Source organism: Podarcis erhardii (genome assembly GCF_964252035.2).
Source record: "Podarcis erhardii genome assembly, chromosome: 3".
Lineage (NCBI taxonomy): Eukaryota > Metazoa > Chordata > Lepidosauria > Squamata > Lacertidae > Podarcis > Podarcis erhardii.
In genome coordinates this window covers 118,085,798-118,101,874 of record NC_138507.1, presented here as the reverse complement: position 1 = coordinate 118,101,874, position 16,077 = coordinate 118,085,798, and the positions used below count along the sequence as shown (strand labels likewise).

Here is a 16,077-nt window from a genome sequence, read left to right as displayed (position 1 = left end):
TGATTATTTCCTTTAGCAAAAATATAGCCCTGCTTCCTCCAGTGAAGATGTAGAGTGTAGATCAGGAAATCAGGATTAAAAATGAGCAAACATTCACATGTGAGTGGGACCAACTCATGGGTATCACTTACTCCTACAGCAGCGTGCATTAGGACCACAGGAGACATTTGTAATCTCTCCAAAAGTACAGTTCGCAGTCCTTGAGGCCTGGCAAAATCCTTCCAAGAATGTACACAATGTAGGTTCATCTGTGCAAAAGAGAGGGAATTAAACTGTCATTATTTGAAAGGACTTCTTGTCCAAAATAGAAACGTTAATTTGACTGATGTTTTGTTTTGAGCATTGGAATAGCACTTCCAAGTATGAGAGCCTGAGGTCCTGGACCAGGAAATGGGAGACCAGCCTTCAAATCCAGCCTCATCATGAGGCTCACAGAGTGGCCTTGGGCCTCTCAGGGTTGTTGTGAGGATTAAATTAGGAAGAACCACAGAAGGCACCTTGAGCTCCATGGAGAAAAAGGTGGGATATAAATGCAATGAGTAAATAAATATTTAAAGCCTTCTGTAACAGCAAGTCAGTATTATTATGTCCCATAATACTGATGGAGAGATCGAGGCTCAGAGTGAAAGCATGGTTTGCTAAAAAGCCGGTCAACATCATCAATCTTACATAGTATGGTCGAGTTTGGAGGGACCTCATTCATTCATTCATTCATTCATTCATTCATTCATTTCCTGCGTCTTTTTCTCTATTGCAAAAACAAAACAAAAACAAGTTTCCAGAGGCTTAAATTTCAACTGCCTTGGGAGACACTCAAATCAGTAGTTTGCCTTCTTAAAATCTGGGTTCAGAACTGCCCACAGACAAGAATGGATCTATGAAATGATTTCTCATCTTCAACCTCAGATTGCAGTTGCTGGAGATGAGAAAACTATTTATTTCTAAAAGATTTCTAAAATACAGCAATTTCTATCACCATCTTTGCCTTCCTAGTATTCCTTGGTGATGGATGCACCCCTGGTTCAGGTCCTTTGGGACCATAAGGTTTCTAGCTCCTATTCTACTGTATTTTATGGTGTATTCTTCCACTTCAGTTGAGGTCTGGTGAGGATTAAGCAGTACTCTTTGTGGCCAAATCACATATGTGTTCTTTCAGCAGCAACAGATGGTTGGTTCATCCTCATTTACTGAGTCTTGTCTTAACATTTTGGAGAGTTAGATCAGAACTGCCAGTTTTCATGCCCATAGCAAGTGCAGCCTGCACAGTTTGCATCCATATGAACACCGGCGGTATCAAAATTCCCTGTGGACAGATGAAAACCTTGAGGCCCTAATGCTTAAAAGAAGATGCAGAACCTAGAAGTGCTGCATCAAAACTGAATCCAAATTTAGACATCTAAAAATAGGGTTAATATGTCCTGATTTATAAAGTGATTGACCACTATTCCCTTTAGCACAAGAAAAGCCCTGCTTCTGCTTCCTCCAGTGAAGATGCAGAGTGTAGATCGGGAAATCAGGATTGAAAATGAATGAACGTTCACAAGTGAGTGGGACCACCAGCTCATGGGTATCACTTACTCCTACAGCAGCGTGCATTAGGGCCACAGGAGATCATTGTATTCTCTCCAAAGGGACAGTTCACAGACCTTGGGGCCTGGCAATATCCTCCGAAGACTCTACAGAATGGAGGTAAATCTGTGCAAAAGAGAGGGGAGTAAATTGTCATTATTTGAGAGGACTTCTTGTACAAAACAGAAACATTAATTTCATGGACATTTTGTTTTGAGCATTGGAAGAGCACATTCAAGGTAGTAGCCTGAGTTCCTAGACTAGGAAATGGGAGACCAGCCTTCAAATCTAGCCTCATCATGTGGCTCCCAGGGTGGTCTTGGGCCAGTCACTCACTCTGAGCCTAATCTGCCTCGCAGGGATGTTGTGAGGATTAAATTAGGAAGAGCCATAGAAGCCACCTTGACCTCCATGGATATACCGTATTTTTCGCTCTATAACACGCACCTGACCATAACACGCACATCGTTTTTAGAGGAGGAAAACAAGGGAAAAAACATTCTGAATGAAACAGTGGATGTATCATTTTTGGGCTTCATGCTGTGGCCACAGACATGTGATCTGATGGTGAATTTGGGGTGACCCAATGCAAAAATCCTGAGAATTCCTGTGGATCCATGCTTTTTAACCATGTTTTTGCACCATTGCAGCCCCAGGCAACAGTGGGTGCATGATTTTTTTGGTGCAGGCTGTAGCCATGGACATGCTATGTGATCTGATGGTGAATTTGGGGTGACCCAATGCAAAGATCCTGAGGATCCATGTGGATCTATGCTTTGTAACCACATTTTAAGTGGGGAGCGAAGGAAAAACAAAGAAGGGACATGAGAGGGGTGTGCAGAGAAGCAGCTGGCTAAGAATGCAGGAGAGGGATTTAACGGGAGGGAGGAAAGAAAGGCAAAAGTTTCCCCCCACCCAAGCCAGCCATCTCTCTCTCTCTCTCTCCCTCCCTCCCTCCCTCCCTCCCTCCCCCCTCTCTCTCCCTCCCCCTCCCCCTCTCTCTCTCCCTTCCCCCCTCTCTCTCCCTCTCCCCCAGCAGCACCGGAGCACAGAGAGGAATTCCCCTCTGCTTGCCTGAAGGGGAGGGGCTTTTCCTGCTCTTTGTTCCGTTTCAGCAAACACAGCAACTAAACAGAGGAGGGTGGGCAGTAAGACCCTGAGGCAGAATGCAGGAAAGCAGCCGCTTCCTCTTTTCAGTTTTCCCTTCTCCGTGAAGCGCCGCGATTTGATTTTTGCCTGATTTTTCGGCTCCAGGGACCACACATTCGCTCTATAACACGCACAGACATTTCCCCTTCCTTTTTAGGAGAAAAAATCTGCGTGTTATAGAGGGAAAAATACGGTAAATGCAATGAGTAAATAAATAAATATTGAAAGCCTACTGTAACAGCAAGTCAGTATTATTATGTCCCATAATACCGATGGGGAGATCAAGGCTGAGAGTGAAAGCGTGATTAACCCGAGGCCAGCTGGTGACCTCATGGTGGAGTTTTACAGATTTGGATTGTCAGGCATGGAAAGTCCTGATTTGACTGATGCTCCGGTCAACATCATCAATGTTACATAGAATGGTTGATTTGGGGGGCATCTTACCGGTCCTCATGGGCTTGCCATCCGGAAGGTCGTCGTTCGAATCCCCACGATGGGTTGAGTTCCCGTTGCTCGGTCCCAGCTCCTGCCCACCTAGCAGTTTGAAAGCATGTCAAAGTGCAAGTTTATAAATAAGTACTGTTGCAGCAGGAAGGTAAATGGCGTTTCCGTGCGCTGCTCTGGTTTTGCCAGAAGCAGCTTAGTCATGCTGGCCACATGACCTGGAAAAACTGTCTGCAGATAGAAGAGGGCAGATAATGAAAAAAAAGAAGAAATAGCAGATAATGCATCCACAGACCCACATAACTGGTGACTGCGTCAGCCTTCATTCCATTCTACTGAAGGTTCCCCTTTGCTTTCAACATCTGCCAATCAGAATTGCGTGGACAGGCGGAGTCCCCAGAACCCGCGCGGTCCCCCCGTCATGTGGAATAATGACTCAAGACAACGTGCTATGGGATTAAATTGGTCACAACTTTATCAAATTTCAAATGTGGGTAGACCTTGGCTCAGGCATTGGGCGTTCGCCCTCCCCAGTTCCCAGCCGGGGACCTAGGGAGCATCAGGGTTATCCAGTGTGTGTGTGGGGGGGGGATGGGCCGGCTCTGGAGAACATATGTTCAAGCAGAGATAGCCGACCCGTAACGCCGCCGCCGCAGGGGAGAGCAATGACGACCTTTCGGCGTACGGTCAAAGCCTCCATTCAGAAAACCCCTTTAACGGGGAACCCTGGTATCGCCGCCGCAAAGAGGAAGATGGACTAAAGGATTCCGCCCAAGGCCTGATACCGCCAAAGTTGTGACGTTTTGCTACGGGAAAGGCGAAACCTGTCAATGCAGGGAAATTCCTTTCCGGCCCTTTAACAGCGACCTTAACGTAGCAGCGCCCGCATACCTGTGAAGAAAAGTTAACCTGCAAAACCTGTGAGGAAAAATTAACCTGCAAAATAAGATATTAACTGAGGGTGGGTAGGGTGGGAGAAGCTCTGGAGCCAAGTGAGGATTCCCAGGTAAGATCCTCCCTCTATTGTGTGGGCAGGTAATCCTTCCCCTACCTGGCCTGGTCTCCTTGGCAACGCTTCCCCCAGGTGGGATTGGACAACTGACTGAGGTAGGTGGAGACCTCCAGGTATCCCACCTGAGGGAAGGCAAAGCCAAGCCTATGCTGCTGGGGCCGCTCCAGATCTAGGGGCTGCACGCGTCCACGCAAAGGGCGCCCTCCGATTTAAGCGGGGAGCGGTCATTACAGCTGTTCTGAGCTTCAGAAATACCTTGCCATTTGTGCCCTCTCTAAGAATGGTATTTTCTGCAATCTCCCCAGTAGTGTTGCCAATGTGTCTAGCTCAGCTCACACCCAACTGTGCTGGCTATAGTCTTTCTCGGCTCCCAGCCAGGTGAGGAGGGGGTAAGGCCCACCCATTTGCCCAGTGGGCACCATCTCTTCATTGGCTATACTCATGGGGTCCTGAGGTGGCAACTGTGGGCATTCTTTAACAAAGAAACTTGCTGGGCTAGGTCCACAATGGAATCCTTCATCAGATTTTCACTCTTCATAGATCCAGGGCCTCTGGAATTAGAAAGGACTTGGGGATCATGCACACTAACTCTTCTAAACTCACAGCAATATAAATGACTACCATGGAACCTGCCTTGTGGCTCAGTCTGTATCCTGAACATTTCTGCTTTTGCAAAAGCCATGTATTCAATTTCAATTTCAATATTAAATATATTGTTAAATACTTTCCTCCTCCACCACCCCTTTTTAAGCAGCCAGATAGGAGAGGGAGCAGCCAGTTCATGCTGTTGTTCCACCTACAGCAGTTTCTCAGGGTCTCTGGCAGGGGAAATACCTGGGATTGAAGCTGAGACCTTCTGCATTTCAAGCAGCTACTCCCTTCCTGTGCCCTCTTACCTGCAACAACATGGAAGAGGATGAAGACCAGAACAAAGCTCAGGTAAAGGAACCTCATGGCTGCAGTTTCTTCTGAGATCTCTGCCAAAGGGAAGGCACTCTAAGGCAGAAGGAAGAGGAGTTTGGATGGAACAAGGAGGTTATCTTTATTTATAGTGTTGTTGTTCCAAAAAGATGCTGAAATACACATTTGAGCATCTGAGTGGGAAATGCTGCAAGCAGGTATTTCTTGTAGCTGTCAGCATCTGAACCATCCAGGCCATTTTTTCTTAACTCATCCTAGGCAATTTATTCATCTTGCAGACCATTCCAAGATTTATCTGCAGAACAATCTTTCTCATCCTGTTCTCTTTCCATATCAATTAACAGATTTCCCTTCATCTCACAAAAGCTGCTCCCAACTTCATGGCGCCTGGATAGAAAGGAAGTGGAATTTTGGGTAACAGCTTGGGCATAGTGCAGTTTGATGCAACCTCTTTTGGTTGGGCTGTTCAGTTCGACTGCATTTTCCATACCTACCAAGAAAGAAACGTTTCAGTGTGCTTTTCTCCTGGTCTGCAGCTTTTTGGATGCATTTTGCTTAACATGATTGTTTTGGTTATGTGTGTTGTTTTATATCCATTGCCCCCATTATATGCTTCTCCCCACTATGTTTTCCAGCCAAAAGGCTTCCAGAGTGGCTTATGTACAATTTAAAAACCAAAAAACCAAACATAGCACACAAGTGGAAAAGGACAGGAAGGGGAGAGGAAAACAAAAACATGAACTCCTTACCAGTTTCTAGACAATCATGGCCAGCTGGCGCAGTTCAGGGCCAGGAGGTACCTGATTCAGCTTGGACTCCAGCAAAAGCAGATGCCTTGAGCCCTACTTCCTATCTCTCCCCAAGAGGCAGTCTGGTGGAGTGGTCCATTAGGAGCTCCATCTTTCCTGCACTGCTTGCATCAAAGGATCATCTAGGATGGTTGCTGCAGAACTGCATGGCTCTTTTCTTCTGATGGGTGTGTGGAGCAGTGGGTTTTAGGGACTGTAAGATATAGCAGGATTTCTCTCTTGCACTGGCTGTCTAGGGTTGTTGCAAATGGAGAGGCTGCAACACTCACCTAGAGGACAGGTTTAAGCACCTGAAGCAGTTTAACGACAAGCCTGGATTCCTGTTTGATCTAAATCCTTGAGGGTGCGTTGGACCAATAATCTGGCTCTGGATCAGGGAGGCCCAAAAACCAATGACCAGAAGGGAGTAAGATTCAGGTTTGACCCTTTCAAGTTCTTGCACTCTGTAAGGCCTGAACTGTAGAAATGTTTGAGGTTGGTTTCTGAGCTCCAAAGCAGGCTCTCTCTTCCCATCAGATACACTCACCTTAAGTAGCTGCATTGTTTTATATTTTGGGGGGTTCCATGACCATATTATAAAGTAGTTGTGTTCTGTTATAAATCAAGCGCTGCGAGGAGTTGTTTGTTTGTGCAGGGCACTCTTTAGCGAAACAGCAGTGTTGAGATGATAGGAAATCTCTGGCAAAGGCGTTGAAACCTAGGAAAATGCATCACAGGCTGAGACTGAGGAGCCCATAGCGGTCAAGGGTTCGGAAGCTGAACGCCTGCAGTTCTTTGAAGAGGGTGATTGTGACGGTGATGACACTAAGGATCTTGATGTTATAATGGTGAAAAGGTGGAATGTGTTCAGCTTGGAACCACAGTGGTACCTCGGGTTACAAACACCTCAGGTTACAAACGCTTCGGGTTACAGACTCTGCTAACCAGGAAATAGTACCTTGGGTTAAGAACTTTACCTCAGGATGAGAACAGAAATCTCATGGCGGTGGCAGCAGGAGGCCCCATTAGCTAAATTGGTACCACAGGTTAAGAACGGTTTCAAGTTAAGAACGGACCTCCAGAACAAATTAAGTATATAACCAGAGGTACCACTGTATGTCGAATGGCCTAGTAGCCGAACAAATTGGCTCCCAAAAACTGCAAACCTGGAATAATAATAATTTCCAATGTATTTCTGATCAATAAAATAAATTCAATGTGGCATGAGCAAATTTTTATTCTGTTCAGCTTGGAAAAGAGGAGACTGAGAGGAGATGTGATAGCTCATTTTCTCCTGCTCTGGAACGTAGGACTCAAAGCAATTGATTCAAGTTACAAGGAAGGAGATTCCAACTAAACATATGGAAAAACTATTTGACATTAAGAGCTGTTCAACTGTGGAACAATCTCCCTCAGCAGCCTGTGGACTTGCAGGTTTTTATTTTTATGTATAATATTTACTGGCATTTTTATTTTTTAAAAACCCCACCATAAAGTTTTTACATTTCTTATCATCACCTATATTTTGACTCTCTCAAGTCATTGAGTTCCCTCCATCCCTCCAACCTGACTTTCTAACTTCAGTTTGTAGTTTCACCCGCATTTCTCATTTCCCCTATCTACAGCAGTACCTCAGGCTACTGGTTACATACGCTTCAGGTTACATACGCTTCAGGTTATAGACTCCGCTAACCAAGAAATAGTACCTCGGGTTAAGAACTTTGCTTCAGGATGAGAACAGAAATCATCCTCCGGCAGCACGGTGGCAGTGGGAGGCCCCATTAGCTAAAGTGGTGCTTCAGGTTAAGAACAGTTTCAGGTTAAGTACGGACCTCTGGAACGAATTAAGTACTTAACCCGAGGTACCACTGTACCTTTCTTTTTATTTTCATAACCCTTATAATTGTAAATATTCTTCTCCTTTTGACTAGCAAACCTTTAAATCAGTCCTGTTAGTGTTGTTAAATGTTTACAATGTTCTTTCAAATACATAATAAAATTGCTCCAGTCTTTTTCAAACCGTTGGTCTCGCTGGTCTCAAACCTTCCCTGACAATTGACTTGGAGGCTTTTAAGCAGAGGTTGGATGTCCACCTATCATGGATGCTTTTATGGAGATTCCTGCTTTGCAGGGGTTGTTGTGGATGACTCTTGATGTCCCTTCCAACTCTCCAATTCTATCATTCCATGATTCTTAGAAGACTTGTTCCCAGCATCTAACTGAATAATGTGATCTGTGATTCAATACGTGTGAAAACAGTAGTGATGCCCTTCAGCTGAGGGACCTGATCCTGTTGTTGAGGAGCAGGGGAAGCAGTGTCATTTTTCTGGGAAGGAGCAGATGAAGTTCCTTCCTCCACCAGGAATAGCTCTTGCTGGGAAGGAGGAGGTGTGGTGTGTTTCTGCTGAAGGACTTGTTATTGCTGGGATGCAGTAGAAGACGTGCCTTTCCACACAGGGACTTGTTGACTTGAAAAAGGTTATCCTGCAGGTAAATCTTGGGATGGTGTCCAAGGCAAATAAATGGCCTAGGATGAGTTAAGAGAAAAGGAGCCTGGAGGGTTCAGATGCTGACAGTTGCTGGAAATACCTGTTTGCAGCTTTCCCCAAAGGTATGTTTCAACATCTCTTTGGCACGGCAGCACTATAAGTAAAGAGAACCTCCTTGTTCCATCCAAACACCTCTTCCTTCTGCCTTAGAGTGCCTTCCCTTTGGCAGAGATCTCAGGGGAAACTGCAGCCAAGAGGTTCCTTTTCCTGAGCTTTGCTCTGGTCTTCATCCTCTTCCACGTTGTTGCAGGTAAGAGGGAAGCTGAAACTCGGCGGGGGGGGGGGAGACCTGTAGTGCATGCAGAAGGTCTCAGGTTCAATCCCTCTGCCAGAAATCTGGGAAACTGCTTTGTAGCTCAGACCAATCCATCTTTTTTGGTTTCTCTCACTTCAGCACTGAGATCTGTTCACCACATTCTGGCACCATTTTGTGATTTTTTTTGGGGGGGGGGAGCCCTTGTGAATATCAGGGGAGGACACAAATGGGAAATTATTTCTGAGGTTTAGAACAGCTGTAATTCTGACTGACAGGTTTTGAAACCTTCAGAAAAATGGAATGAAGGCTGACATAGAAGAAGAAGAAGAGTTTGGATTTGATATCCCGCTTTATCACTACCCGAAGGAATCTCAAAGCGGCTAACATTCTCCTTTCCCTTCCTCCCCCACAACAAACACTCTGTGAGGTGAAACAAAACAAATTCCTTCCAGTAGCACCTTAAAGACCAACTAAGTCAGTTCTTGGTATGAGCTTTCGTGTGCATGCACACTTCTTCAGATACCAAGTGTGTATTCTTGGTATGAGCTTTCGTGTGCATGCACACTTCTTCAGATACCAAGTGTGTATTCTTGGTATGAGCTTTCGTGTGCATGCACACTTCTTCAGATACCAAGTGTGTCTTCTTCAGGTACCAAGTGTATCTGAAGAAGTGTGCATGCACACGAAAGCTCATACCAAGAACTGACTTAGTTGGTCTTTAAGGTGCTACTGGAAGGAATTTGTTTTGTTTTGACTATGGCAGACCAACACGGCTACCTATCTGTATCTGTGAGGTGAGTGGGGCTGAGAGACTTCAGAGAAGTGTGACTAGCCCAAGGTCACCCAGCAGCTGCATGTGGAGGAGCGGAGACGCGAACCCGGTTCACCAGATTACAAGACTACCACTCTTAACCACTACACCACACTGGCTCTACACCACATAGAGGCCAACTATCTGGGTCTTTGAGTACTTTATCTGCTAATTTTTCTCCCCTTCCATTAAAGGTAAAGGTGAGGTCCAGTCACGGATGACTCTGGGGTTGCAGCGCTCATCTCGCTTTACTCGCCGAGGGAGCCGGCGTACAGCTTCCAGGTCATGTTGCCAGCATGACTAAGCCGCTTCTGGCAAACCAGAGCAGTGCACAGAAACACCATTTACCATATTTTTCACACTATAGGACGCATAGTAGGGGGAGAACAGGAAAAAAATAATTCTCCCTCTCTCTGCTTAGTGCCCCTTCAGCGAAGCTGCAGGAGAAATGGTGCCCCTTCCATTTCTCCTTCCGCTTTGCTGAAGGGCCGGTGCGTAGCTCTCCCTCTCTGCTGAAGCCAGAAGAGTCTTGCTGTCCCGGCTTCAGCAAAAGGAACCCGAAGCCTTTGGAGCGCATCACAAGGTCCCGCTGCACCCCAAAGGCTTCAAGGATAGCCACCTGCTGGACTTGCATGTCCTCTTCCTTTTTTACTCCATTGTTCCATCACATCATAATGATAAAAATAATAACGATAATAATTTCATTATTTGGACCCCACTCACCTTACCGGGTTGCCACAGCCGCTCTGGGTGGCTTCCAGCATGTACAGAAACATATTGAAGCAGCAACACCTCTTAACTGCTGCCAGAACCCTCTTCCAAAATCCGGGGAAGAAATGAGAACAACAACCATGAGGGAATGAATAACTAAAATCTGGGCCATACATGGTGAGAATAAGAGAGGGGGAAGACAACAAGGAAATGCCTTTGCCAAGAAATGAAGTCTTTTTAGAAGGTACTGAAGTAAGAAGGCATAGGAGAGTATAAAGCTATTCTTGTTACTCAGAACCTTTCGATATTATTATTATTATTATTATTATTATTATTATTATTTGGAATTTGTATGGAAATGTGGTCCTAGTGTTTAATTCTAGATATATTTTTCTACTTGTATTTTATTTTGATTGGCATCTGTGATTATACATTGTCTTGTTATTGTCAGGCTGCTGCCAGCAACCCCCAGCCAGTTGCCAGGAACATACAAAGACAAGGACATGTTTCTTACAGTCCTTTTATAATTCAGTCATTACAGAGAGAGGCTATAGAACCCAGCCTCTTGGATAATGGTGTTGTCCCGAGTGAATCTCCACCCTCTACCCCCGTCTCTCCCACGTCCTCATTCATCACTTCTACAGGTGCTGCTACCTGCCCTCTGTTTTGAGCTCTTTGCTCTCAGACTTTCAAGGCTCAACAGGTTCTGGGAGAGAGGGGGTCAGGAATGCTTTCTAAAGACACTATGTCCATCAGCTGTTGCCCCCCCCGTGCTTCCTCCTCCTCATCTCCCATTATTTCCAAATCCCCCCCATCTGCCTCTCAGCTGTGACCTCCCTCAAGCCCCTGTTGTAAATCTAAACTATCTTCCACTTCCTCCTCCCTGGAAGGGTCAAGCTGGGGTGACGGTCTCCACCATTCCTCCTCTGCCCAGTCCCTGACAGTTATGAATTAATGTGTTTGAATGAAAGTTGAAAAGAATGAAAGACCCAGATGAAGATTGAACCTGGGATCTTGATCACTAGGCAGCAATAGCCCTTCCTGGTTCTTCAGTTCCTCCACACCCCTCCACACCCTGGAACCTCTCTGAGTCTCTTCTCTCATTCACAGAAATTCCCACCCCTCAAAAAAAATTCTGAGTCCTACTCAGAGTAGACCCATGGAAATAAATAAACCTAATGCAGCCATGTCCATTAACTTCAATAGCAAATCAAATCAATCTTTATTATGGTCCAGAGACCCAACAAATTGTTACGAAGCAATGCACAATTCATACAGCCTACCTCCAAGTTAAACAAGCATTTTGTTCAAAAGATAGGGATCATTGGTTCTTGCAACCACCAATAAAAACTTTGCCACTGCTAATGTTCTAGCGTTTGTCCGGTCTTCCAATAGAAACCTGACATAGTGAGCCTCTGATTTTCCCGGGAAAGGTACCAACAAGGGTAGTATCAGTTCAGCCCTGGCTTGCTCATATTTTGCACAGTGCAACAAAATATGTTTTATGGAATCAATGTCTTGAGCACACGAGCAAAGTCTGTCCTGGTAGGGAACTCCTCTCAACCTGCCATCCAACACTGCAGAAGGAAAGACGTTTAGTCTGGCTTTGGTGAAAAGCCTTTGATAATTTGCTACTGTCAAGTTTTTAATGTAAGATGTTAACTGAAAGACATGCCCATATTGTACTACTACTGCCAGCGGACTACAGACCGTGTGTGATTGAGATCTCAAGTCACTGTGTGCATTATCCCATAATCTTTGCTTTAACATCTTTAGGGCGCCTTCATAACCCAGGAAATACAGTTGGGGGATGGGTGACAGACCAATAGAGGTGTCTTTTCTAGCCATGATCAATAGCACTAAATGCCACCCTCAATTATTTGTGGTCACCCACAAGGCAATGGCTCCTTAAAAATCAGCTTCAATTCTGTCATGCTTTCAGTCTGGGTTGAGTTCAGCCTGCCCCACCCATGTTCTCATAACCTGTGTGAATGAAAAGCACTGGCTGCAATTATCTGTTCCTGAGACTACTTGATGAGGACTTCAGTAAATAGGGATTTTCAGCAGATAAGATGTTCTTTCATTGGAGTTGGGTCATATTTAGCAGTAGGCGCTTTTGAAAAAGAAAAATACACATTCAATTTCAACATTGTGAAATTATTTTGTGTTTATTCGTCTGAGCAAACTGATATTTATTTCATTGTCTGCTTTCACACATGGGCAGATTTGCACCACTTCCACAAGCAAAGATCCCAAAGAACTGGCATAGCCATCAGACGTTCACAACCATGGAGGTGGGCTGCTCATGGGTATCCCTCAAGGGCACAGCATTGTGTATTGACGCCACAATAACTCGGAAGATTCCGACCAGACGGACAGGGTTTGCTGAGATCCTCTTGGCAGAACCTTCCCAGTTTATCACACTCAGGCATTGTTGGTGGTTTATCCGCATCAAAGAAACAAGGAGATATTTCGTTGATGGCCCTAAAGTCAGGTTCCTCACCTTCAGAAGATGTGTAGAATTGTAGAGCTTGAAGGGCTCAAAATAACATCTAGTTCACCCCAGTGTCTCTATTTTCCAGGGATATCACTGATTTAGAGAAGCCATACTGGTTTCTGATTTGATCCCAGAATATCCCACTTGTCCTTAGGATGCCTCTATTTTCATCGGAGAAATGTTGGGGGGTATGGAATTATTCCAACACCCAAGCCGTCTGAAGTTTTTATAATATTTAATGTTTTATAATTTTTTTATATATATTTTGGAAGCTGCCAAGAGTGTTGGGCAACCCAATAAGATGTGTGGGGTATACATAGTTAAATTATCATTATGGAATGGGCCGTCCCTATTTGCATTGGGAAAAGGTTGAAGGGTATGCTACCCTGAAATGCAGGAACCTGTAGCAGACAGGGAAGAAAATGAGCAGGCCTAGTCCCAGAAGTTCTCTCTAGTGGGGTAGCAGAGCTGAAAAGAATGCTGGCAGGCAATGTGACCTTTTGGTTTCAGATAGTACATGGGCAGACCAGCTTAAAAAGCCAAGGACGCCAATTTTTCATAGCCGTTTAGTGGCTATGGTGGGTCATTTGCCAGAATTAATGTATTTAGCATTAGCTCTGGAAGTGTGTTCAAATCCTCACTCCCAGGGTGGCCTTTGGCCAGTCACTCACTATCAGCCTGATCTACCTGTTATGTACAGAATTGAATAGGATCCAAAATGCAGCAGTCTAAGTGGTCCTAGAACAATAGGATTCAGAATGCGGCAGTCTGATTGGTCTGCAGGAGCCACCCAATCCAGCTCCAGGTGGAAGTGAATCCACAACCTGATTGGCCTACAGGAGAATCCTGGAAATAGCCAATCACGTGGGGCCCATTGTGTAAATAATGTATATAAAGCAGACGTTTTTGGGGAACTTCCATTCCTCACTACTATAAGCTGAATAAAGAGCATGAAATCCACGCTCAACTCCGAGTATATTTCACTAGCAACGAAGGTGGGATCCCACTGAGCTGACCACCACACACAGCACAAAACGTTTTTTCCAGATTTGATAAATTGAACAAAAGTTATTGAGCTTTTTTTTTTTTTTTTACCTCTGGAGTTGTTGAACTTTTATTATGCTGCCATTGGGGATGGAATAAATTGATCAGCAGGCTGGGTTAGGCCCCTGAAACGGACTTTGGACATGCCTGGGTCATACTCATTGGGTATTAGGTGCCAAATATGGTGACCATTTTCTCACAAAGAAGCTTGTCTGGCTAGTTCAACAATGAAATCCTCTATTATATTTTTACCCTTGTTGAATCCAGGATTTAGAAGGGACTTGGGCAACCCCTCCAAACTCACAACAATATATCTGTATCTGAAGAAGTGTGCATGCACATGAAAGCTTATACCCAGAACAAACTTAGATGGTCTCTAAGGTGCTATTTCAACTGTGTCAGACCAACACGGCTACCTGCCTGAACGATATAAATGACCACGATGGAACCTGGAGTATGCCTCAGTCTGTAGCCTGATCATTGATACTTTCGCAAAAGTAATTTATTCATATTCAGTTTTATTTTGATACACTTTTCTTCTTCACTATTTTGGCAGCCAGATAGGATACATAGCTCTGTTATACCCAGTCACACTAGTTCAGAATTGTCTACACAGAGAGGCAGCAGATCTCCAGGGTTTCTGGCAGGGGAAAAACCCAGCACTTTGCAGAAACACCTGCTGTTGAACCTGAGACCTTCTGCATTTGCAGCAGATTCTCCCCCACTTGTGCTTGAGCTGTCCTCTTACCTGCAACAACGTGGAAGAGGATGAAGACCAGAGCAAAGCTCAGGTAGAGGAACCTCATGGCTGGATTTGTCTCTCAGTTCTCTGCCCAACGGAAGACCCTCCAAGGCAGAAGGAAGTCAAGTTTGGATCGAACAAGGAGGTTCTCTTTACTTATAGCGTTCCTGTGACAAAGAGATGTTGAAACAAATATTTGCTCATCTGGGTGGGGAAAGTTGCAAACAGGTTTTTCCAGTAACTCAGCATCTTAACCCTCCAGGCCCTTTTCTCTTAACTCATCCTAAGCTATTTACTTCTCTTCCTAAGATTTACCCGCAGAGCCACCTTTCTCATATGTTCACAATCTGTCCTGTGCTCCAGGCCCTGCTGTTTTATTTCCATAACAATTAGCAGATTTCCTGTAATCTCAACTTCACAACACCTAAATGGAAAGGAAGTGAAATAGTTTTGCTGTAATGCAGTTTGATGCAACCTCTTGTGGTTGGACTGCAATTGCAATACCTACCAAAAAAGAAACTTTTCAGTGTGCTTTTCTCCTGATCTGCACATTTTGTGCTTGTTTTTGTGGTGCACAAGGTTTTATGTACACTTTCCCCATCATACGGTTTTTTTAAGAAAAAATAAAATAGTGGTTTTATTCCATCATCCATAGGAAGATTTCACCATCACTGAAATATTGCCAAATCTGACCCTCAGTTCTGAAGGTACATTTTGGCTTTTAGAAATATGATTTATTCACCTGTTTACAACTTAAGTCTGTATGGAGGGGGTCCAGAACTTACAGCATGGCCCCAAAAAATTGGTGATCAATGCAGTACTCACTATAGAACACAATTAAAAACTGCATAAAAAGAAACATGGTCTTTGCTTGTTTGATTCCGTATCTATTGGTGTTACGACCACAGCAAACTATGGCAAATTCTTAAAGAAATGGGTGTGCCTGATCACGTCATCTCTCTCCTGAGAAAGCGTGTTCTCCCTAGCAGAGAGCACGTGTTGCGGTTGGGGAACAGGCCGCCCTCCCATGACTAGGCAAATTGTCAGCAACCCTGGCCTTAAGGGTTAATTGGGTTGCTGGGGGAATTTGATTGTTATCAATTTGGAGGAGGAGTCAGAAGCTATAAATAGATGTGCCGGACGTGGGGACGTCCTTCTTGGCCGTTTTTGCATCGGATCAGGAGCTGTGCTGAGACGGTTTTATTGAGCTTTACTACTTTCGATTTGGGCCTAAGTTAAAATTTCCCCTATTTTCCTTGTGCTTGCTCCTCTATTAATTTCGTCCATTTTCCCTTCCCCCTCCCCTTCCCATCCTCCCACCCCTCTGCATTTTAATTTTAATCCTCCATTGGGCTTATTTAATTTGTTTTATTTGTTCTTTATTATTTTATACTGGTAAGTGGTCTTTAACGCTTTGGGCTTGAGGGCGGGCACCCCCCCGGCCTTGTGGGGGCTTACCCCCCGGTTAAGCCACTGCCCGGGCAGCGACTGCTAGCTGCTGGTCTAGGCCCAGCTTCTGTGGGCTGCGGCGGTTAGCTTGCCTAGCCCCCGAGCCCGGCAGCCGGCGGAAGAACTTGCGGTAGG

At 44.9% G+C, this 16,077-nt stretch overlaps 2 protein-coding genes across 8 annotated transcripts in view; one reads left to right on the top strand and one right to left on the bottom strand.

Annotated features, from left to right (window-relative positions):
- The window catches only part of LOC309338003 (uncharacterized protein), a 138,436-nt gene that overhangs the window by 41,663 nt on the left and 80,696 nt on the right, over positions 1-16,077 (top strand). The gene's annotated exons all lie outside the window — the stretch shown is intronic.
- Positions 1-16,077, bottom strand: part of LOC309337976 (uncharacterized protein) — a 73,153-nt gene that overhangs the window by 46,326 nt on the left and 10,750 nt on the right. The window contains exons 2-5 of one of the 7 annotated variants that reach the window (XM_081855054.1): positions 14,500-14,660; positions 3,163-3,252; positions 1,579-1,695; positions 132-248 (exon numbers count right to left, since the gene is read on the bottom strand). In XM_081855054.1, coding sequence (XP_081711180.1) covers positions 132-248; positions 1,579-1,695; positions 3,163-3,252; positions 14,500-14,557 — 382 coding nt within the window. In that variant the 5' untranslated portion in view covers positions 14,558-14,660. Of the gene's footprint in view, positions 1-131; positions 249-1,578; positions 1,696-3,162; positions 3,253-5,070; positions 5,645-14,499; positions 14,820-16,077 lie in introns of those variants that run through there. The other 6 variants (XM_081855053.1, XM_081855056.1, XM_081855057.1 and 3 more) reach the window with 6 other exon arrangements.